This window comes from Physeter macrocephalus, chromosome 13 (genome assembly GCF_002837175.3).
Source record: "Physeter macrocephalus isolate SW-GA chromosome 13, ASM283717v5, whole genome shotgun sequence".
In the NCBI taxonomy this organism is placed as follows: Eukaryota; Metazoa; Chordata; class Mammalia; order Artiodactyla; family Physeteridae; genus Physeter; species Physeter macrocephalus.
In genome coordinates, this window is record NC_041226.1 from 66,526,141 (window position 1) to 66,549,325 (window position 23,185).

Sequence of the window (23,185 nt, forward strand, 5' to 3'; positions counted from 1 at the left end):
TCACCTCTGTGCTTTGTGACCACCGAGAGGGGTGGGATAAGGAGGGAGGGAGACGCAAGAGCGAAGAGATATGGGAACATATGTATATGTATAACTGATTCACTTTGTTGTAAAGGAGAAACTAACAAACTATTGTAAAACAGTTATACTCCAATAAAGATGTTAAAAAAAAATTTTAACTGGTAGGACGCATTGTAAAGCAATTATACTCCAATAAAGATGTTAAAAAAAAAAAAAAAACCCACTCACTGAATGCAAATCCTCTGGAGAAAGGCTTCTGCACACAAAGTAAGGTGAACCAGTTACTGCGTTGTTTATTAAGTTTCACCTGATTCCTCCTGACAACCATTTTAACAATGAATGTTGGGAAATGTCTCTCAAAGAATCAACAACAACGGCAGAGATCAGGGCTTTTATATTTAACTAATACTATCTTTTAAAGGAGAAAATATTTCTTCCTGAAGGGATTATGGGAGGCTTCTTAAAGACACCTGCAAACAAAACAAGTGACAATAGATCTTTATCATAATTGATAACTGAGTCATCCTTTACACAAAAACTCCTTTCTTGAAGACAATAATACTGAGATTTACTATTGCAATTTGATTCAAGAAATCAGCTAATTGGAACTACTGGTATTTACGCTTCACCAAGATTAAGTTAGACCACCCTTGTCCCTCAGGTTAAAAAGAAGAACAGTAAGACTCTGCCTCTAAATCACAGCTTACTTCACATTGGTCAACAGTGGAGGCCTCTGCCCATAGGCTACATTCATTGGCACATTTCTTTGTGACTAACAGGAACGGCTAGAATAATCTCAGGCCTATTACTGATATTTGTGACACAGCTAATTTTCCAAATTAAGTATTTGTGGCTCCTTTTATAAAAATGGCTCCAGGAGAGACGCCAAGTTTTTACTTAAAGAGCACCTGAGCATTGAAATAAAAACGGGGGCAATGGCGAGCAACTGCATCAAGCTGTACCTGCAGCATTTCTCCTTCCCGGTCTTAAAATGGGTTCATGTTAACTGGCACTTAGGGAAAGTGAAAAGGCTTCAGACTTAGGAAGTATCAATATTAGCAGCAGCAGCTGGGATTTTAGAAAATGTACACGTTTCGAAAAATGCTTTTGATGTCCAAAACACTTGGAAATGAAAAAGAAAGTCCTCTCAGCCTGAATCACTTAAAACTAGACAGAATTAAACAACAGAAAAAAACATCCCAAACGCACAATACTAAATGAGATTAGAGCTCAGATGACCTAACATCACTCTTTAGAACCTCCAAGTCCACAGACAAAACAAAGGCTGTGTAGAAGGTATTTCTGTGGCATTGAAGGTTTGTTTTTTTAAAGACACCTTAAGACAGAGTAATCAGTGTGTGAAAAGAAAAGCTGTCTACAAAAACAAAAGACATTTTCTGAGATGACTTTGATCCCTTACTCAAATTATCGGCTTAAACGCACTTGCTTTTAAAGGCTTTGTATCTTCCGTAACCGCTCTCCATTGTCCTTGTTCAAGTATTATTTTCACCTTATTATTACTAATCTTTTCTTTGTAAGTAACCACACCTGGCTTTATACCAAAAAAAAAAAAAAGGTGCAGTAAATATTTGTCCTTTGTGGCAATCCAACGCATAATTTAGTTAATCTAGGCTACCTTTCCGTGAGAGGTGACTGCTTCCTCTGTTGTGAAATGTGCTCACAGTAAAGGGAGTCCACGCCACACACATCGGGTGCAGTAAATATTTGTCCTTTGTGGCAATCCAACGCATAATTTAGTTAATCTAGGCTACCTTTCCGTGAGAGGTGACTGCTTCCTCTGTTGTGAAATGTGCTCACAGTAAAGGGAGTCCACGCCACACACATCGCTGCTTCGAACCAACCTCGACGTCACTGCGCAGCCACTCCTACAGCAGGTGTCACGCACGTTAACTAGGCCTCCCGATCACAACCACACCTTTCTCTTACAAACGCGGCCTTTTACTTAATTAAGATAACACAGTCAGGCTGAAAGGCCCATCTCAGCCCCTGTGCAAAGGCCTTGAAAAGCAGGCTCTTAGCTTTGCGCTGTGAAAACTCTGACATGACTGTTACCTTACCTGGATGAAATCAAGAAATGTCAGGGGCAGCAAGTCATCCATATGCCCAATGTCTTTGGAAAAACGATTCAAAATTCTTCCTGCAAGAACAGGATATGAGAAATTACTCATTTCCCCAGACAGGCCCTTTAAGAGAAACAATTCACGAACAAATCAAAACAATATTTTAAATGCATATGTATTTAATATATTATAGATTCATATGAAATAAGCCAATGTCAGTGGTAAAGAAAAAAACAGACGTTACCTAAAGAGATATTAAAATACCAATGGCAGTGAGCGGGCAGTTGAAATTTTTGGCCCTTATTTTTAAAGGGCGGGGGTTCTGGCGGGGGAGGAGAAGAGGATCTTGTGGAAGTATCAGGAAGGGTTGGTGGATTTTAGAATGTTTCGTCCTTTTACATCCATCCTATTTAAGACTTCAAGTGCTAGATAGCGGTAAACAATTTAAAATTCATAAATTACTCCTAATTGTTACACTAACTTTGATTTATCAGAATTAATTTTGCTGGGGGGCTTCCCTGGTGGCACAGTGGTTGAGAGTCCGCCTGCCGATGCAGGGCACGCGGGTTCGTGCCCCGGTCCGGGAGGATCCCAAGTGCCGCGGAGCGGCTGGGCCCGTGAGCCACAACTACTGAGCCTGTGCGGCCGGAGCCTGTGCTCCGCAACGGGAGAGGCCGCAGCAGTGAGAGGCCCGCGTACCGCAAAAAAAAAAAAAAAGAATTAATTTTGCTAAGTGATACTTTAAAAAAAAAAAAAAAAAAGCAAACTAATTACAACCTCTCTGCAATTCTTTAATCCCCAGGATGGTGCACAGCACCTTACATTTTGGGAAATTTGGGATTCTTCCAATTTCCAAGTTGTGCGTTTACCACCAGGGTAATAAGTTGTTGTTTTCAGAGGCGCACCAAGTGTGAAGAACACACGACTCATGCTTAAGCCTCCAAGAAGACTAGAGGGATGGAAGCAGGAAAACAAATGTTACTTGATGACTAAAAGATCATTTCTTATTGCTTTTATTTCCCGTCTCAAAATTCACCAAAACAGTATACTCTGAAGGCTTGGAAGATGAGAACTAAATTGTAATAAATATTTGGTCTTTTTTTTTTTTTTTTTTTTTTGCGGTACGCGGGCCTCTCACTGCTGTGGCCTCTCCCGTCGCGAAGCACAGGCTCCGGACGCGCGGGCTCAGCGGCCACGGCTCACGGGCCCAGGGGCACGAACCCGCGTCCCCTGCATCGGCAGGCGGACTCCCAACCACTGAGCCACCAGGGAAGCCCATATCTGGTCTTTTTAATGATTAAATTCAAAGGCATTGAAGTAACAACACACGCAGGCACGCACACAGCCTACTCTGGTGTAGCAACTCCTGAGAAATGTGTTTATCTAGGCCCCTGAATTTCTTTTGTAATGAAGGCTGGCTCCAGGAAGCCAGCCGATAGGTGAGATGTGGGACCTCAACCTGCTCTTTCTGACCTCTGTCAGAGGTGACTTTCTCCCGAGGCCCTTCACACCAAGCCACAGTTGGACACTGAATGAGCAGAGGCTGGGCGCTGAGTTTCTGCTGCCGGGGTGAGCCAGCTCTGCTGTCCTCCACAGGGCGCCTGGCTCACCGGAAGCACAGGGTGCGCCCCAGCCAGGAGCTGCAGACATTGGAGGCTTTCGCCCTTGGCCAGGCCAGGCCCTTACAGGCTGGGCCTCAATTCTCCTGTCTCAGGCTTAGGAAATACAGACTCCAGAAACTGTCTTTTAGTGACACGTTTGGAGGCCCAGGGACAAATTTTCGGAGCCTCTAGGAATGCTTGCTTTAGAAGGTGATTCGCAGGATTCAATGGGCTCATGCAGGTGAAAGAACCCAGTCACAATGCCCGGTGAGTTAACAGGTGCCCAACCACCAAGGTGAGATAATGACTGTTCCCTCCAGGTTCTGCAGCATCATGTCACCTCGGAGTCTACCAGACACTGTAGGAACGTCCAATTGTTAAAATGCACTTTCTGATTCAGGAATGTTGGGGGGAGCTAGAGAGTCTGCATTTCTTCCCAGCTGTCAGGTGACCCCCCTTTCTGCTATTTCCCAGATCACACTTCGAGCGACAAGAAGATGGGAATCATTTAATCAATTCTGCTTTAGGAACATTAAAATGACATGTGCAATTTCCCCACATATTCTTATGCATATTGTGGCCCATTTAGTTATTTTTTACCTTCTCAAAGCAGCAATGCCCAAATAAGGAAGATACACGTCAAAAAATGTTAAAGACATAGTTAAAATTCTTGTGATTTCTTCAATGGCAAAATACAACTTTTTAACGTAGGCAGAATTTGGAAACAAGTACAATTTGTCTTAGGAAGTGTTAAAAGAGATATTGGCTACTCAGGGATGAACAGTATGCGTCAACCACCCCTTTACCATTCACCAGATGTTGGAGTCCTAAGGTCTGAGAGACCAAGGGTTGGCAAAGAGTGTAAAATACAAGCAAAACAAAAACAATGAGAAAAACCCATCTCCCCTCGTAGCAACTACAGAAACTGAACAGAACGTCAAATATCATCAAAAAACTAAACTCTTATTCACCAATGGGCTGGGTATAGACAATGTGAGATCAGAAAGTTCAATAGTTACTACTACTTATTCTTCTTTTTATTTATTTATTTATTTTGGGGGGGCAGGGGTTGCTGCCTTGGGTCTTCATTGCTGCGCGCAGGCTTTCTCTAGTTGCGGTGAGCGGGGGCTACTCTTCATTGTGGTGCGTGGGCTTCTCTTTGCAGTGGCTTCTCTTCTTGTGGAGCACAGGCTCTAGGCGCGCGGGCTTCCGTACTTCCAGCACGCAGGCTCAGTAGTTGTGGCACATGGGCTTAGTTGCTCCACGGCATGTGGAATCTTCCCAAACCAGGGATCGAACCCATGTCTCCTGCTTTGGCAGGTGGATTCTTAACCACTGCGCCACCAGGGAAGCCCTCAACAGTTACTTCTTCGCACTAAGAAATATTAAGAGAACGAATGGTGTTTGCAGAATATTTCACCCGGCTCTGAAATAGACAGTTGTAACCAGAGGTGCGATTCCAAGTTCATGGCCTCATAGTACTAAATTTTTCTCAAAACTCTCCAAATGAAATCCTAATGATGAATTCGCTTCACACACATGCCATGACTCTTCACCCAAATGACACGTGGCCCCTGCTAGAGTATCTCCAGGGAGGTAGAGGGAAGGGCAGTTCACATGAACATGGGGAACCCAATGCATTTTCAGACTGTTCTGTTAGGGCTTTCTTACATTAAACCAAATCTTGCCTTCCTGGAACATCCAAGCTGTGCTGCTTATTCTGCCCTTATTACCACACAAAGTGAACCTAATTTCTCCTGATATGACAGCGTTTCAAATCCTTGAATGAAGTGAATCATATCCTTTCCAGCAACTACTCCTTGGTGCCTCAATGATCCCTCATAAGGCATGGTGTCCTATCTTGGCCGCTGCCTCTTGTCCAGACTCAGGTGGACAGTCTCAGTTAATGCCTTGTGCCCAGTATTAAAATCAATACCCCAGATACTGCTTGATTACCTTAGGGTAAAGTGGTATCACCACCTCTCCCATCTTGCATATCCAATCACACAGCCAACAATCACGATAAATTCTGGTGGCCAGGTCACATTTTAGATGTGGGTATAATGAATATCCACATTGCTCCCATCTGTACTACACAGAAAGATACTGGGGACCGACGAGCAGTATGTATAAACAGCTCTAAGAGTGTTACCTCTTCTGACCCAGAAATTCCATTTCCATGAACATATACCCAGGAGTTAATGAGTGCATCAAAGATATTCAATGTGGCAAATCTGGCAAGTCAGAAGTAGAAAACAACCTGAACAAGTCTGAAACAAGTCTATAATGTATTATGTGCAATTTAAATTTTTTCTCTCCCCAAGGGAAGCCAACTCACTGACTAGCCACCTAGTCATTCCGATTTACCCCCTCAAGCAATACAAGGCCAGGAGAGAAGCCAGGCAAGTGGACCAGCCTCGCCACACCCAGCAAAGATCAGAGGCAAAGTGGCTTTGGGCACGAGCCCTGTGACAATGGCCCCAGCTCCCATGAGGACCCCAGTTCCCAGCTTCAGTTACAGGAAACTCAGCACCGTTCCAGCTCCAGGAGATGCCCATTTCCTTTCGATCAAGGTCTCCTCATCTGAACTAACTTGTGTAGATTCTGCCCCTAGCAACCCAAAAGCCTAGACTGGAACAAGTGCCACATGTCCAACAAGAGACTTGCTTTCTAAAATTAGTTGGGGGAATTGTACAGTTAAATTTTTGAATTACTAATTACCCTTTTAAGTAACAAAACTAACCTTTTTTACTTTGAGCATTAATAGTTAAACTGTTTTTAAACATGGCAATAGCCTTTGGGGCTGCTTAAGGCTACTGAAGCTGCACTCCAACCTCCACCCAACTACTTTTAAAAATATATATTTTTATAATACTGTGCTTTCAGCTGATACACTACGCTATTGCCTAGAGCTTGCCACCAACTTCCATTTTTCCTTTTAGAACTGAGGACTGAGGAGACCCTACACCCAAGTAGAGCCAAAAAGAAGACTCCACACACTCTCAGCAAAGACAGAAGTGATTCTCATGTTTAAAGGCATAGATTTTCTGACACTTTGTTTGGTGAGGGACTGTTTCAGCGAGCTTCCAGATTCCACCTGGGGTCTGGGTACATTCTTAGAACGTATCACAGTATAATCTATTTAGTGGTTTGACTACTTTTCATGTATATTAGTCTTGAGTTTACATCTAGATTATACACCCTTTGTAAACATGCACTACATTTCTCACACAGTCTGTAACAAAATGCAAAGTGCTGGGCAAGGCAGAAGGTGGGGTTTACTATTAAAACACCACAAAGGCACTGGCTTTCCAACCTTCTTTTTTAAAATAGGAACCCTTCTGTGCAGATACACTCTTACACAAAAACCTAAAACACATCTATGAAATGAATTATTTCAAAAGGGGCTCATCCTGAAGGGAGATATATAGTAAGACCTGGAACCCACTTAGTGACCATCTTGTACATGTCAATCGGGGGCGCAGTTGGAAAGATTAATTCTGATCACTACGGAGTCCACCAGCACTCTAGTCGTGTTCGATTTATAAACACATGGGTGAAAGTTCCAGGACCTTGAAGGCTCCTGTGCATCCAAATGAAGTTTGATCACAAAGAGCCCAAGACTCACAAAACAATGCTTCTAAGCTATAATCTGTATGAAAATCTCCAAGGCACCTGGATTAAAATGTAATTTCTCAAGAGCTCTGTCTGGGTGAGGTCTGAGATTCCTGATTTCTAAGAACTCCCGGGGTAATGTTGATGCTGGCTGGTCAAAGGACCACACTTTGAGTAACAAGGAACAACCCGAACATTTCTGATGATGTTCTGTCTCAAGAACCTTTAATCTGGTTTTATCAACATGTATAATTATGTCCCCTTTATTTATTTATTTTGGCCAAGTGGCTCACCAGGGATTGAACCCGGGCCCTGGGCAATGAAATCGCAGAGCCCTAACTACTGGATTGACAGGGAATTCTCACGGCCCCTTTAAATTCCATTCTTTGCTTCCAGAAGCTAATAACCACTTGTCTCCATTTTAGTCACAGAAACTGAATTATAATATACACACTATTAAGGCAGGAGTTTTACCCGTTTCATTCACTGCTGTTACCCCAGTGCCTGGACCAATGCCTCACATATAGAGGGTGCTTGAGCATATTCTGTATGAATCTATAAAACGAGCCTTTCTATAAATAAATGGTTTGTTTCCAAATCTCAGTATCTATTGATATTTCATGCACTCTTTTCTGCTGGGTGCTGTTTTCCAACCTGGGGAAATTCATGGGGAAATAAATATGAAGTGTCTGGTTCGCCATACTCACACCAGCACAGGCCACTAACAACTCCTGGGAAATAAACATAGAATCTGGGTCATAAAACCAAGTCCAACCTTCTTTCTTCTCCTTTGCGCTTAATCAAGTTTCACTTGCTCACACACCGCCTCGTGCAGACTGCGGGCCCTGCACCTGGCCCTTCAGACCAGAGGCCCTGGTGCGAAATGGCCGTGCCGACACCTCAGCTCGGCGGCCGCCTGCAGAGATGCTGGGCCCGGCACCGCGATCCAAGATGGGGCAGAGCGACGACGGAGCCACGGCAGCGGCGGGTGACACCAGGCAGTGTCACTGACTTGCAGGCTTAGGCAGGGTCAGGCTAATGGGCTCTCATGGAGGAAACACAGCCTGAGCACTTAGAAGGAGGCCAGAGGATGGACTGACGGAGAGTGGAGTTTGTCCGGGTGGGAGGACAAATATTTGCCTAGTTGGAGAGCCAAGACAGGAGAGAACCTGTGTGTGAACGGGCGTGGAGAAGAGTGTAGTGTTAAGGGGCCTCTGCTGAAAATTCCCTGGAGTCAGAAAGAGGTCTGACTTCTCTTGTCAAAGCCATGGTTGTGAGGAGGAGGTCCTGAGGAGGGGGCCTGGCAGAGTGAGCATGCATCTTACACACCCGACCCAGGCCAGACAGAGTCTGAGTGCTCCCAGCCGACAGCCGAGGACCAATTCTGTCTTGGCCTCTGTGCCCACAGACAAACCCTGCACAGATTCGCCAGGCTGCCTGTGCTGCACACCAGAGGTCTGGTGGGGTTTTCTTCTTGTGGTCGCTCTGCTTGGTTTCTAGAAAGCCACCAACACCACATGAGCACAAGTAAGTGCCAGAAACTGTGCACGCATCATCTCAAAACTAGGAGCGAGATGCTGTGCCCATTTTACAGAAGAGGCAGCTTAAGCTTAGAGGCAGGAGGAAATTAATTCAATGGCACTCGGCTGTAAAGCAGCCAGGTTGGGGACTTGTGCCCAGGGTTACAGAGACGAAGAAAATTCACGCCATCACATCTGCGACACAGAGCTCTTTTACTGGACACGTATGAAAACTCTATTAAAAATGTACTAATGAGGATGAGACAATAAAATCATAGGCAGGGCTGGTGTTAAGCTGGTATGAACGGTGATCGTCAAACTGGCCTTTGACAGCCCAGCTGCTTCTGATTGGCTAATGTTGAATCCATTAGCACCCACTGGATGCTGAATGCTTTGAGTATTAGAAGAGTTAGAAGAGTTCCAGGAATCCTCTCTTGGCTATAGCCATAATTAAAGCAAAACATTTAAGATAACCCCATCTCAAAATTAAATTATACAAGTTATTGAAGATGGAATGAATAGATAGATTAACAAGTGAACAAATGACTGAAAAAGAATGTATGAGGACAGAAGCAAAGTCCAGGGCTTGAGAGCCACCTCATTCCTGGCCTTACCCTGTCCTGTGACACAGGGCAAGTCACATCACTCACTGCTAAGTTTGGAAAGGGACTGACCTTGAAGGAGTGGATACACCCCACAAACTGACACAGAAAACCATGCTGCTGCAGCCGCCATGATATTTTACATCTCCTAAGCACTGGGGTGGGGGAAAGGGTCGGGAAGCTAGACCAGGCTAGTTCCTTTACCGCTGGATCTCGTTCATATGTCAGGCAGGAGTCTGGCTCACAGCTCATATAAGGTCAGGAATGGACAGCAACAGGCAGAAAAACCTCTAAGACAGCGGCTCTGAAACACTGCGGGTTTGATGAAACCTACAGAGCATGTCCACTGGAAAATGCCCGTGTGCACAGTCTGCATGATTTCAGGGGATACCTAAACCATGAACCACAGGAAGTGGGGTAGCCACGAGAGTCGTGGGCCAGGTGAGAACTGCCGATTCTGAGGGAACAGGACACCGCCTATCACGGGGCTCCTCCTGCCACGGGAATGCACCACTCTGTCTCCAAGGTCTCTGTTTCCTGGCCCAGTGCACCTTGACCACCTTTTAAGGCAAAATGCGCAGTCTCTATCTCATATCTCCCAAAGAATGGGGATCTGAGGGGGTTGCGGGGGGGGACATGGAGCAGTCTCACCTGGGGAATGTGTTCCCACAGAGACGCAGGCAAAACCACCTATTAATAAAGCTTTCATCAAAGCAGAGAAGTCCCACTTCCACAAAGGCACATATCAGGAAGTTACCATTCAACACGCGAAATCAACCTGTCCCATCTCTAATACACGTACAAGGACATGTAATGCTCAGACGCAGGACAGCAAAACATTTGGTGTGAGAATGTGACTAAACTTTAAGACAATCGTCACTCCCACTATACCCACCCAACGGGAAGTGACTGAAGGTGAGCTGGAGCGATATCAACCAACACCCAAACCTGATCGCGGCTGACCTCCAGCGCATCGTGTGAATATCTGGGGACCACCAACAGATGTCACACAAACGTGGCTGGGTTGTATCAAGTGTATGCGCGTGGACCTTTGCTGGGGGGAAGAAACTGCCAAGTAAGAACACCATTACAAAGGAGGGGATGAAAAAATTTATACAAATCAGAAACAAATCACAGACAGAGAAAACAATCTTATGCTTACCAAAAGGACAGGGGGGTAAACTAGGACTGGGAGTTTGAGATTAACAGATACACGCTACTAAATACAAAACAGAGAAACAATAAAGACCTACTGTACAGCACAGCGAACTACGTTCAATATCTTATAATAACCTATAATGGAAAAGAACCTCAAAAAAGACAGACACCTAGATAGATAGGTAGATATGTATATAAAACTAACTGAATCGCTTTGCAGTACACCTAAAACTAATACAACACTGTTTGTCAACTATACTTCAATGATTTTTTTAAAAGAAAAAAAAGAGGGGAAAAAATCATTTTCAACTACTGCACTCCTTTCAAAAATCAGATAAAAGTGATAAGTGGAAATATTGCTCTAAGAGTTATAATTGTATGTATTCTATTGTCAGTTATAAAAAGCTTAGGAGACACATTATCTCTTAGCCAAACGATGGAATCATGACCTATTCAAAAACCCCACAAATCCCTTCCAGTCCATCTTCTGCCCTCTCTACACCCATCATCTAGTTTCTAAAACCAGTAGCCAGCTTTCCCTCCATCCTCACTCATCCTGACTTTTCCTGTAGCAGATAACACGTCTAATGACCTTCTTTTTGAAATAGTCCTGTACGCTGGTTTCTGGGATATAATGGTTTTTTCTTTGACTATCTCTCGTCATTCCTGCGACCTGGCTTGTTGCCAAAATGCAACTCCCCCCTGCTCCCCACCCCGTGTTTGGAACTCTATCTCCACAATGATCATCTCCTACCTCTTCTGCTGTCATCTATTCTCTAAGGGCGGTGACACCCAAACCAGACCGGCCCCACTGTCCCTTCGTCGTCAGCGTGTCCAGCTGGTGGATCTCTCCCCGTGGACATCTCACGTGCGCGTACACGGTAACACATTATGAAATGAGGAAGCTGATCCATTTGTATAAAATGTTTAACACAGCCCAATGAATATCTTAAAAAGAATTTCAACATAAAAAGAAAACCTTTCCAGACTTATGCTGAATTTTGATTCCTAAAACTTTTGCATATTAAAAGAAAAACTGAAATCCCAATTTGTACGGGTTTTTGATACTTTGAGACGGTCTCTGAGCTTTGAGCAACCACAGAGGTCGGCCTGTCAGCACTAAGGCAGGTACAGCAAGGACAGAGCTGACTTCCCCAGCGCCAGGCTGGGGGCGGGGGGGTGGTTTACATCATATAACTTAATCAGAACACAAACTGTTCTCAGATTCCGCGGGAGGTAATTAAACACCAATTCAATGCCAATTAATCACAATCAAATAAGAGTCTGTCAGAGAAGAACTCTATACACATGGAGGCTATTTAATGGTCAAACACTTGCCAGGATCTTAGTTAAACAATGATTCATCAAGCCTCCTCTACCACACAATAGCCAGGCTGAACCCCAAGTGAAAAAAATCAAAACGCTTTTGTTCCCCCATAAAAAGACATCAAATGCCTGTGCATGATATTCCTTCCTTCCCCACTCAGCAGGCAGCTCAATCTGCATGTTTCAGGATGTGCTGGGCTAGTCCTGGGCAGGAGGGCATATGCAAGTCCTCCTGAGTTCTATTCTCAGTACCATACCTAAGCAACTCTCTTCTTCCTAAAGGAAAAGTAAAGAGCTGCACAGTTGACCACATACTTAAAATATTTACTCACTCTGAGCAGGGAAAAGAATAAGAGACAGGGAACCTACCTTCCACCTGAAGGAAAGGCAAGCTATGGTCACTTCTCCCAGGGCAGATAATTAGCCGCCATAAAAGCCCTTGGTCCACACAACTGTCGTCCAGCAAAAACCTGTTCAAACACGTGTGGTTTCCTGCACCTACCTAATCAATTTGCTTCCTTTAAATTACTCATCCCTTCAGAACACAACTCCCCAAGAAAACCCAGAGGACTAACACAACACCGTACCTCAACTATACTCCAATAAAAATTAATTTTAAAAAAAGAAAAGAAAACCCAGAGGGCCATTTTAAGTTCAGTTGATAATTCCCAGAGACTTTTCCCCAAGTCTCTTAGATGAACTACTACTTTCCTTGCAAGTTCATTTCTTCCTAAGGGTGAAGTAGCAAGGAAAACGACACTGGTCTCTATTTGCAGGGGTTTTTTTCCCCCACACACTAGCGCTATAAGTACTTCCATAGTTTCCCTAATGCTGCTATTTTTAAAGTGCATGATTACTACCCTTCATTGTGGACTCAGATATGAATTAGAAATCTTAGAGTTGGGCTTCCCTGGTGGCGCAGTGGTTGAGAGTCTGCCTGCCGATGCAGGGGACGCGGGTTCGTGCCCCGGTCCGGGAGGATCCCACGTGCCGCGGAGCGGCTGGGCCCGTGAGCCATGGCCGCTGGGCCTGCGCGTCCGGAGCCTGTGCTCCGCAACGGGAGAGGCCACAACAGTGAGAGGCCCGCGTACCATAAAAAAAAAAAAAAAAAAAAAAAAGAAAGAAATCTTAGAGTTGGCGGAAAATGGGTTTTATGGTGGTGTAATACAGGTGCTGCTGAAGTCTACTTGCCTCTTTACAGAGGGGTTCCTAGTCCAGCTTTATGAAGTGCTGTATCGTTACTAGTTTTATCATGCACTGAAAAATAAAATTGTGAAAGTGAATGAATAAAATTAACTGTCTTTCTCCTTATTTAATAACAAAATATGTACTAGGAAATATTTTTAGAACGGGAAGTGTCTCGTGAAAAATTCTGAATTTTGATATATCTTACCCCCCCAACTGAATTTATTATGATTGATAAAAGATAAATACACGTGACATTGTCTTCCATAAGAAAGTTTAGAAACGCCATGTAAAACTTATTAGCAGAATGTATTCTAACTCTGCTCATAAACTGGGCGATACAAAAAAAGATGCACTTTTACTGGGTCTCATTGGACACAAAATATTAAATTCATATGCAAACCATAACAGTGAATGTAGGATATACTGTATATTTATAATTTCAAAAAACATACAAAATCTGAGTCCAAAACTGCTAAGTCTTAACACAGTAACAAAAAAACAAATGAATAAATCATTAAAAAGTTGACCTTAATTATAAATATTAAATCTGTTTTTGTGATCCCTGAGGCATAAACCCACATTTTGTTTTATGTTGCTCTAATAGGACACAAGGATAACAGCCCTGCATGTGTTTATTTCTCAGCTACACTATGACATATAGTGATTTTGAAAAGGAAAGTCACACTGTGTCTGTACATAAAAATAGGAAAACAAATTTTCCTGCAAATATAAGCAATTTTACAGCCTATCAAAGTGAGGCCAAAAAGTAGATTTATTCACATTAAGTGCTGACAGGAGCGAAACATTTCAGCAGTAAATAAAGTACACTGTAACCCAATCGTCAAATCAATAAAGTCATTAAAAATAGCCTCCATTCTTCAACGAAATGGTGAGTTGAAGGGAAAAAATAATATTCGGTCGCAAAGGAGAATGTATCTCCAACACATCTGACAGTAACTGATCTGGACCCTGTCTTCTCCCCTGTGCCTAGAAAAAAAGTCTTTGGGTTTCTTATCTTTCTTCATCTGTATTTAGCCATGTAAACTGCCAGGCGGCACTGTCAGCTTCCCTACAGGCATCCTACAAATACAAATAAGAAAATATGTAATTTTTCTTCTTCTTATTCTAGGCCCCAAACTGACAAAATATTAGCACTTTTGTAGACTCTTGCAAATAGGCACACTAGCACTGGGCAGAAATGTGCTGAGATTATAATATCCATTTATCTAAACTGCCAGCATATAACAAAATTCGGGTGGGGTGCTTGCCACCTAAATTAATTTACTACTTGAAAGAGACTTCTTAAGTCAAGCCTGTTAAAAGGGAAACGGGAAAGGAGTTACGAAACTGTAAATAAATCTAAACACGGTTTGCATTTGAACTAATTTTCAAGTGTAGAATTAGAAAGAGGCAACAAGAGGAGGCCAGCAACAAAGAAACCTGCACTCAGAGCACAAGACCCGCACGGGCATCCTGTTTTCAGGGAACTGCTGCCCAGCTGTTTGGGGGACGCAGCCCGTGCTGCCATAGAGGACTGGCATCCAAAGCCACCTCCTATGATTTACTCAAGAAAATAAAGGATTCGACCACCTTGCACCTGTTACAATAGCTACCATCAAAAACAAATCAAAAAACAGCAAGTGCCGGCGACGATGTGGAACACTTGGAACTCTGTTCACTCTAAGTGAGAATCTAAAATGGTGCAGCTGCTATGGAAGAAGTATGGCAGTTCCTCAAAAAAAGAAAGACAGAATTACCGCATGATCCAGTAATTCCACTTCTGGGGATGTACCCAAGAGAACTGAAAGCAGGGCGTTGAAGAGATGCTTGTACACCTGTGTTCACAGCAGCATTGTTCACAATCGCCGAAAGGTGGAAGCAACCCTAAGTGCCAACTGATAGATGAATGGAAAAACAAAATGTGGTGTATATACACACAGTAGAGTATTATTCACCCTCAAGAATGGAAATGCTGACACATGCACAGCATGGATGAACCTGGAGGACAACATGCTAAGTGAAATAAGCCAGACACAGAATCTAAAATGATGCTGCAGCTATGGGAAAAGTATGGGGGTTCCTCATAAAAAAAAAAAAAAAAAAGAAAGACAGAATTACCGCATGATCCAGTAATTCCACTTCTGGGGATGTACCCAAGAGAACTGAAAGCAGGGCGTTGAAGAGATGCTTGTACACCTGTGTTCACAGCAGCATTGTTCACAATCGCCGAAAGGTGGAAGCAACCCTAAGTGCCAACTGATAGATGAATGGAAAAACAAAATGTGGTGTATATACACACAGTAGAGTATTATTCACCCTCAAGAATGGAAATGCTGACACATGCACAGCATGGATGAACCTGGAGGACAACATGCTAAGTGAAATAAGCCAGACACAGAAGGTCAACTACTGAAAGATTCCACTTGCATAAGGTACCTAGAATAGTCAAATTCACAGACAGAAAGGAGAACGGTGGTTGGCAGGGCGTGAGTACAGGGAGTTAGTTGTGGGTTCAGAGTGTCAGTTGGGGAAGACGAAAAAACTCTGAAGATGGATGGTGCTGGAAGCTGCACAACAATGAGAATGTACTTAATGCCACTGAGCGTAAGTAAAAATGAATAAGATGGTACATTTTATGTTCTAGTTACTTTACCGTAACTTTTTTAAAATAAAAAGAGAAGAAAAGATTCAAGCTGATCCTTCTCTCAGAATCCATTCCATCCGTCTCGCCCATCTGCTCCTGCTGACCTTATTGGAAATGTCAGCTCTATATGTACACTTACACCCGAAGTGCCAGGGCCAAGGAGGACGTGCCGGTTGGGGCAGCCAGCTCTGTCATCATCCTGGTGAGGAAGACAGAGGCTTGGGCACTTACGGATATCAAGAGGCCCCAGGTCCCATCCAGCACACCAACAGAGGAGAACTGTCTCTCAGTAGGTTAAGGAGAACAGAGTGAAGATGAAGAACATCTGCCAGCGTGGAAATGAGCAAAGGGCCGGGCTGCCTGCTGGTGGCAGAGAAGAGCGCCAGAGAGACACAAATGCACCCACCACACAGTGAAGAAAAGGAGACAGAACAGAAGGTGTAAACATTTTAGTCGTCAAAACATGGCTACAATGCTGTAGCAATTTACCTTTTTCAAAAATATTTCACCCAATCAATAAACATTCTTGATGCACTCCCCCACCCCGTTTATAAACTCGCCAAGACCCTGAAAAGCCTTTCAAGATGCAAAAGATATGTAAGTCAACTATACTTCAATAAAAAAATTTTTTTAAAGACGCAAAAGATCAGCATAAATGGAATCCAGCCCCACTGGATGATGTGGCTAAATCAACACAACCAGGATTCACTTAAAGCCTCCCAATCTGTATAATTTCAGGGCAAGGACAACCCCATCAGAACCCCATAGACAGTACCTAGGTTGGTCACCAACACCCAGAAGCATGATTAAGAGCCTTTTAGAAGTGCCAACAGCCTTTGCCCTCTGTGAAGTGATATAACTTAAAAACAGAAAGCAAAGGGGGAAAACAACAAAATAAATCTAAATTGGATCTACACAGAATATTACAGCGAGTATATACATTCTCTGTACTTCCAGGGCATGTGTCTCCCGGAATAAAAAGCAAAGAGAGATACATCATTAGATCAAGTGAGGTGAGGATGGGCCAAGCGTTGAGTTCAAAGAAGAAAAATACCACAGGGTACACACCAGAAAAGAGTTATCTAGGAACATGTATTAAGGGAAGGGTGATCCTGAAAACCACTTAAAGGATGGAAAGGAGCCTTGAAGCTCGGTGGGCAGGACTAAAAGACCCACCAAACAAACGCCTGGGGGAGGGTGGGGGGAGGGGTGAAGGTGGCAGCACCAAATGCTGAAGGCCAACGCCACACAGGGGTTACTCCGAGGGCCCTGGGGCCTCACTTTCAGAATACATGTAACACGGACTTCCCTGGTGGCACAGTGGTTAAGAATCCGCCTGCCAATGCAGGTGACACGGGTTTGAGCCCTGGTCCGCGAAGATCCCACATGCCGCGGAGCAACTAAGCCCGAGCGCCACAACTACTGAGCCTTCGCTCTAGAGCCTGCGAGCCACAACTACTGAGCCCGAATGCTGCAACTACTGAAGCCCGCACGCCTAGAGCCTGTGCTCCGCAGCAAGAGAGCCCACCACAATGAGAAGCCCACACACCGCAACGAAGAGTAGCCCTCACTTGCCACAACTAAAAGAAAGGCCACGCGTAGCGACGAAGACCCAACGCAGCCAAAACTTTTATTAATTAATTAATTAACTAATTAATTAAAAGAAGAATACATGTAACAGGTCTGATTGTGTCCAAACTTCGGATAGCACGTGGCATCTGTTTTCATTTATATCTTTAAAAGGCAGTAAGTAAAATCACTAGCTAATGTATTTTTTTTTTTACCACATATACACAAAATTGCTACTATTTTCTCCCTTATGCAGAAACTGTTTGAAAATCTCTGAACAAGCCTTGGTAGAACTTAGTAGTGATGACTTAGCATCCAGCAGAAAACACCAGCATCATTCTGAACATGACGCCATTTTAAAGGGTTTCATATCATATGATATTTAATTTAGACCCTTAGGCAAAGTAAAAGGGAAGAATACTATCAGAACCAAAGGAAATTAAATGAGGAGCATGGAAATACAGTTTTACAAACTCAACACAAAAGTTTCTTCCCTGAACCCTACCATTTCAGGATCAGGTAAAATCCTAATAATATCCGTAATTCTCATTGGAAAAATCAAGATGTTGCTAGCACTCAAAACACCAATATTAGAAGGAGAAACTATTTTGACAATTATATTCAATTTAGATTTTCATTCATTAGGCATAAAAACTACCTATACCTACTGTGTACCATTGCAGAGATCTAATGCTAAAAAGCAACTTGAAGCCAATACTGATCTCAGAGATATAAGATATAAAAATTATATTTAAAAAAACCACCAGTTCCAATGGGTAAAAGAACATCAGGTATGAAAGCACCTGTAGCTAAATGTCAACGTGGGCTTTAAAATACATTTAGCGAAATCAAAACTCAGTGGATTTTTTAAAATGTGGGTAAATCGTGACTTTTCAGACACAATTCAATGTAAAACTCATTAAATGGAAAAATGAATTGATAATTTTATAAATACTTAAGGGACAGCAAGGCTTTTATTCTCAGTTCTCAAATTAAAAACAAACCAAAAAGGCTAGGTTAACTGGATTGAGCAGACAGCCAGTGTTGCTGAGGATATACCCAGCATGAACTGGCAGCATCGAGAACCTAAGCCAAGTTAGATTCTTGAAGCCACTGATGACAAGGCTGGATTCCTCAAAGGAGATCCAGCCTCAAGCTGATTGAAGGCAAATGGTGCCTCTCCAAATAGGCCAACCTGTAGAAGCTGGAGAACTCCATGCCCTTTGGGCTAAATTCACTAAGCTTAAAGGCAATTCCTTTCAACTCCCTCACCTAAGGGTGGCTGATATGCTGGAGAGAAAGATGAAAGGGAGAATCAAGCACCTGAAAAGGTAACGAGCCACAGGGAGTGCCCGAGAGCACGGAGGCATGAGGCCCGAACTGCCAGCAACTGGGCTGGTGAACAATTCACGTGCTGCTCTTCTAGGAAGGCTCCCAGGTTAGTGAGGAAAGCACCACAGACTTCTGGATGGGTAAGGCCCAGAGCTGGGCTGGGGTTAAGGTCAAGTTTATACCTCGCGTGGTTTGCGCCGTAGAGAACACTGTGTGTTCAGAGTAGGTACGAAGGTACGAGAGACGGTTTCTTTTCAAGGCTGTCACTTCACACAGCTAACTACCTGCCTTTCCTCGCTTTCCTCCTTCCACCACAAGTCTCACCCGGAAGACATCTGCGGTAAGGAACTGAAGCAAGAAAACATCTACCGATTGCTTTTACAACGTTCATCGATGATGCCATAACCCAAATGCATGATCTTTAAAACATTCGGGTAAGAACATCAAAGAAGGCCTTTTGTGTCTGAGACTTTCACAGCAGATGAGCTTCTGCGGCTCCTGCCTCTACTCATTCTTCTATACGGCCTCAACTATTGAGGGCGCTTCCTCATTCTGAGGTATCAGTCACGGGGGCAGTAACGGTGACTGCAACAACTCTTGTTGTTTTCCATTTAGAGGGTATTATTTTTAAACTAATATAGAAAGTGACACCCCTATTTCTAATGGGCTGTCTTTAAAATTCTATGTGGTTAATTTAGTAATATTCAGGGATGGTGGAGAAATAATTATTGCCTATGTTTTTTAAAGGAAGAAATAAAAACATCAATGATAAAATGTGGTAAGACAAGAGGTCAGAGGTGCCCCAGCGAGCTAACAGAAGGCCTTGTTCTGCAGGAGGGTTTCAGGCGAAGACCCCTCACTGAGCAGAGAGGAAGAACCCCACCCAGGATGGGTTCTTCACCAGGTGCTTGGTCCCCATCTGGAACATTCCTCAAGACAAGAGGTGGACGGCAAGAGCTCTTACTTGGTTCCTTTCATAGAAATCATTTCAAAGACAGGCCTAAAGTGCTACAAAGAGTTCCTAAGACATAGGTCTTTGATCTTTGTGGCTTTGCCATGTATGTTTTTAAAATTTCTGGAATGCACCCAGGGAGGCAAACGGCTTGACAGCAAACACTATAAATATCGAAATAAATAAATACACACAAACATCTGGAACCCTGATTAAGCACCAAAGTTTCATTTTTTTCAGGAAAGGAGGGGTGTGGGTAGCGGAGGAGAATCCCCCATGAACAGCGTTTTTATTTTTATGGAAAAATGTCCTACTCTTTTCATATAATAAACCCCCTCTGACATGAATAAAACTTTTAGAACGCTGAAGTCTGTGAGTCCCAGGGAAAGGGAGGAGCTGCGGGTGCTCTGTAGCTGCATCCTCACAAAGCGGCAACTTCACTGCTATCCCAGAACCAAGATGGGACCACAATTCACTTTTTTGATAACCAGTGGTAGATGAGTATCTGTGAAATATTAGTCATTACGGAGAACTACAAAAATAAATCCAGGCAATACAGCAATCTGTCCTGAGTTTCAAATTAAGTTTGCACAGATTTTACAGTTACCCATTATGAAATAATTTTCTGTGTTAAAGGTATGCTAAAATACGTTGGTTTTTTTCCTCTTCATAAGGCACTCTGAACAATAAGAAACAGTGAGAAGACAGAATGTGTCAGTTATGGCCGATACAATTAAATTAAAACCAAAGAAGCAAATGGCCACAAAGCATGGGGTTAGGTGTGAACTAGGAGTCAGAGAATTCCCGAAGTTTTAAAGGAGAAAATGCCCCCGAATTCCCACACTCCACCTATCATGCGGTCCCACGATGTGACGGGGCTTTGGGAAGCACAGAACGGTGTGTGATCAGGCATCTTACCAATCGGATCCTACCGATCTCGGGAAAGAGTTCAGAGTCCTCCCCGCCCCGGCCTGGCTCAGCCCCCTCCACCCGGCCTACGGCCACGCCACTGCAGGCCAGCAGACTTCCTTCCCTGGTTTCCAGGGCAGGGTCACCCCAATGAGCCACCCCCGCGTCCTGGATAACCCACCTCATTCTCTGGTCAGTCCCACCTGAGCCACAACAGCAGCGGCTCCTCAGATCTGCTCAGGTCCCCTTGCAGAGGTGGCCGGTTCCCTGAGCTGAGCCGCTTCGGCTCCACAAGGCCGATCACAGCCATACTTCCACAGTCACTAACATGGTGTCCAGCAGCAGACACACAGCTGTGGATGACACCATGCCTCGAGAAAAACTTAGGGAGCCATTACCACAAAAGATGGATAAAAGACTGCACAAATGTGTTTAGAAAATGGTGCTTTCAGACTGGCACTATTCAGAAAAGAGATATTATGGGAACCTCACTATGAGCCTCTGAGGCCAACGTGGAGACAGGCTGGCACTGACCACCCAAAGGAGGGATGAAAGAGGGCATCAAAGGTGGGTGTCGGGGGGTAGATGGGGCCAGTCACTGGTCTAATTCAAAACAAGAGGAATGTTCCAGCTTCTTCCTGTGGCAGCTACAACACAGACAGAAACTTGGCCCTGTGACAAAAGCATGATGGGGGCGGGGGCGGGGGGAGACCTCACCCAGCGCCAGGAACCACCACCCCCGGCCTGGGCGCGCCCTAGCCGCCATGCTGAAGGAGGCCCTGTGCTCCCAGAAACAACATGCACATGCACATGATTCCTGTCTGCCTCCACCTCAAGGAAGGCAGGATCTACGGAAATTCTCTAAACTCAACAAGGAAAATAAGATTTCATCTTGCTCGTCATTCTAAGTTCCCTCTTTGCAGCTTCAAGACATTTAAGGATCCCGTGTTGTATTCAACTGTGACTCCCCACTCAGTTCACACCGGTACAACTCGCCATCTCGGTAGCTGTTCTAAAAGGGGAAGGTTCTGGTGCCAAATGTCTGAGCGGTTAATCACATCTACATGACCATGTGCTTCCGTAAATGCCACAGCATCCCCTGGCATGAAGCTGGCAACAACCCACATGGAAAACTCTGTCAACTCCATGCTGATCTCCTAGCCTCTAGCGCTCATTCCGACCCGTTCTACTATCCACCACCAAAACTGAATTCTGTGTTGCCTCAGTTATCCCCACTCCCCGCCCCTCCTGATTCCACTCAGAATGGTTCTGCTTCCGTAGCCTTGCCTCAGGATCTCCTTCTTCAGTCTCTCCTCACCCATGAAGTCAGCCCAGTTCACTCTCAGCAACACGCAGGATGGATACACCCACAGGCTCTGCATTTCCTCCACTGTGGGAAGGGGGTGTCTCCATTCTCGTCTCCCTCAGAGGGGAGGGCAGCCTATGGATATTCCACAGCCTCAAAGGAAAGGCAACAAAGCTAGTCTAAGGACAAGATACAGATTAACCAAAGAATTTTCAGGTATTCATCAGGTATTAAAACCTGATTTCTCGTTGCACAAGCAAACGATATGAACAGCAAACCATCTCAGTAATCCAGGCTACCAAAGACTGCACCAGCATACTATTCTCGAGAATTGGTATGCATTTCTTAAGGGACAGTTAAAAAGAAATCCATAGAATAAAAGGCTTCCCGTGTATTCTTTCAACAGAAAACTCTAGCAGCTAAGGAAAGGAGAAATCTCTATGTAAGGGGGAAAGGGTTTAAAATCTATGAAGACATAATTTTGTTGAACTTTTAAGAAAATTCTCTATTAGGAAAATCTGCAAAAGTATCTGTCCATCATTCCTAGTAAAACCCAACTGACACATCTGCGGGAATATTCTTGGCGTGGTATTTATGGATTTCCATGACTAATTTTTGCATACTAGTTATTCTTTTTCCTCAAAATACATATTCTGCCTGACATTTCCATCCCTCTCAGGGTATGTTGGCGATTGTAACCTACACGAACAAATATTCATCTCCCAAGAGCTATACTGCACAAGCTGTTCTACATATTAGGCGAAAATCAGGCTTCTGCAGGACATAAAAGTCCTTTAAGACCATGACCTTAACTGTGTTCCTTAGCAGCATTTGAAACTTGGTTGCATTAAATAATGTTGGTGTAGGCTCGAAATGAAGCAAAATCACTGCAAGATCCCAATCTCTTGGACAGTCATGGGCTCACAGGCCTCAGATGAAAAGTCCCATTATTGCAAGGTTTCCTCAGAGCCGAATAGATCCACTAGTCACAATTCCGAAATTGCTAACCTTTTCATCAGAAAGGAGTAAGAGAGCTTTAATTCACCAAGACATTACAACGTGGAGGCTGCAAGGAGGCCCAAGGCTGAATGGTTCTCGCCTTCAAATGCCATGAAATGTATCGAAATGTGCACGGAGAAGAGAGTCCAAGACGTTTTACTTTTCTCAGATCAAAACACATTATTCCTTATCCTTGGATTTTTTAGGTCAATGCAGTTTTCACCTAGGTCTCATTTGTTTCTGTTTTTGTCCAGATGCAGTCTTTATCAGCCAATGATTTTTGCCTAACCTGTGCCCTCAACAAAGGAAACAAAAAGTTTCAAAAATCCAAGAACTTAATACTGCTCTGAAGTACAGTGTGA

General features: G+C 43.9%; 1 protein-coding gene across 1 annotated transcript in view; it reads right to left on the reverse strand.

The window, feature by feature from the left end:
• The window catches only part of LOC102975085 (ATP-binding cassette sub-family C member 4), a 220,035-nt gene that overhangs the window by 69,238 nt on the left and 127,612 nt on the right, over nucleotides 1-23,185 (reverse strand). The window contains exon 20 of the mRNA XM_024123245.3: nucleotides 2,100-2,179. Within this exon, the coding sequence (XP_023979013.1) occupies nucleotides 2,100-2,179 (80 nt within the window). The remainder of the gene's footprint in view (nucleotides 1-2,099; nucleotides 2,180-23,185) is intronic.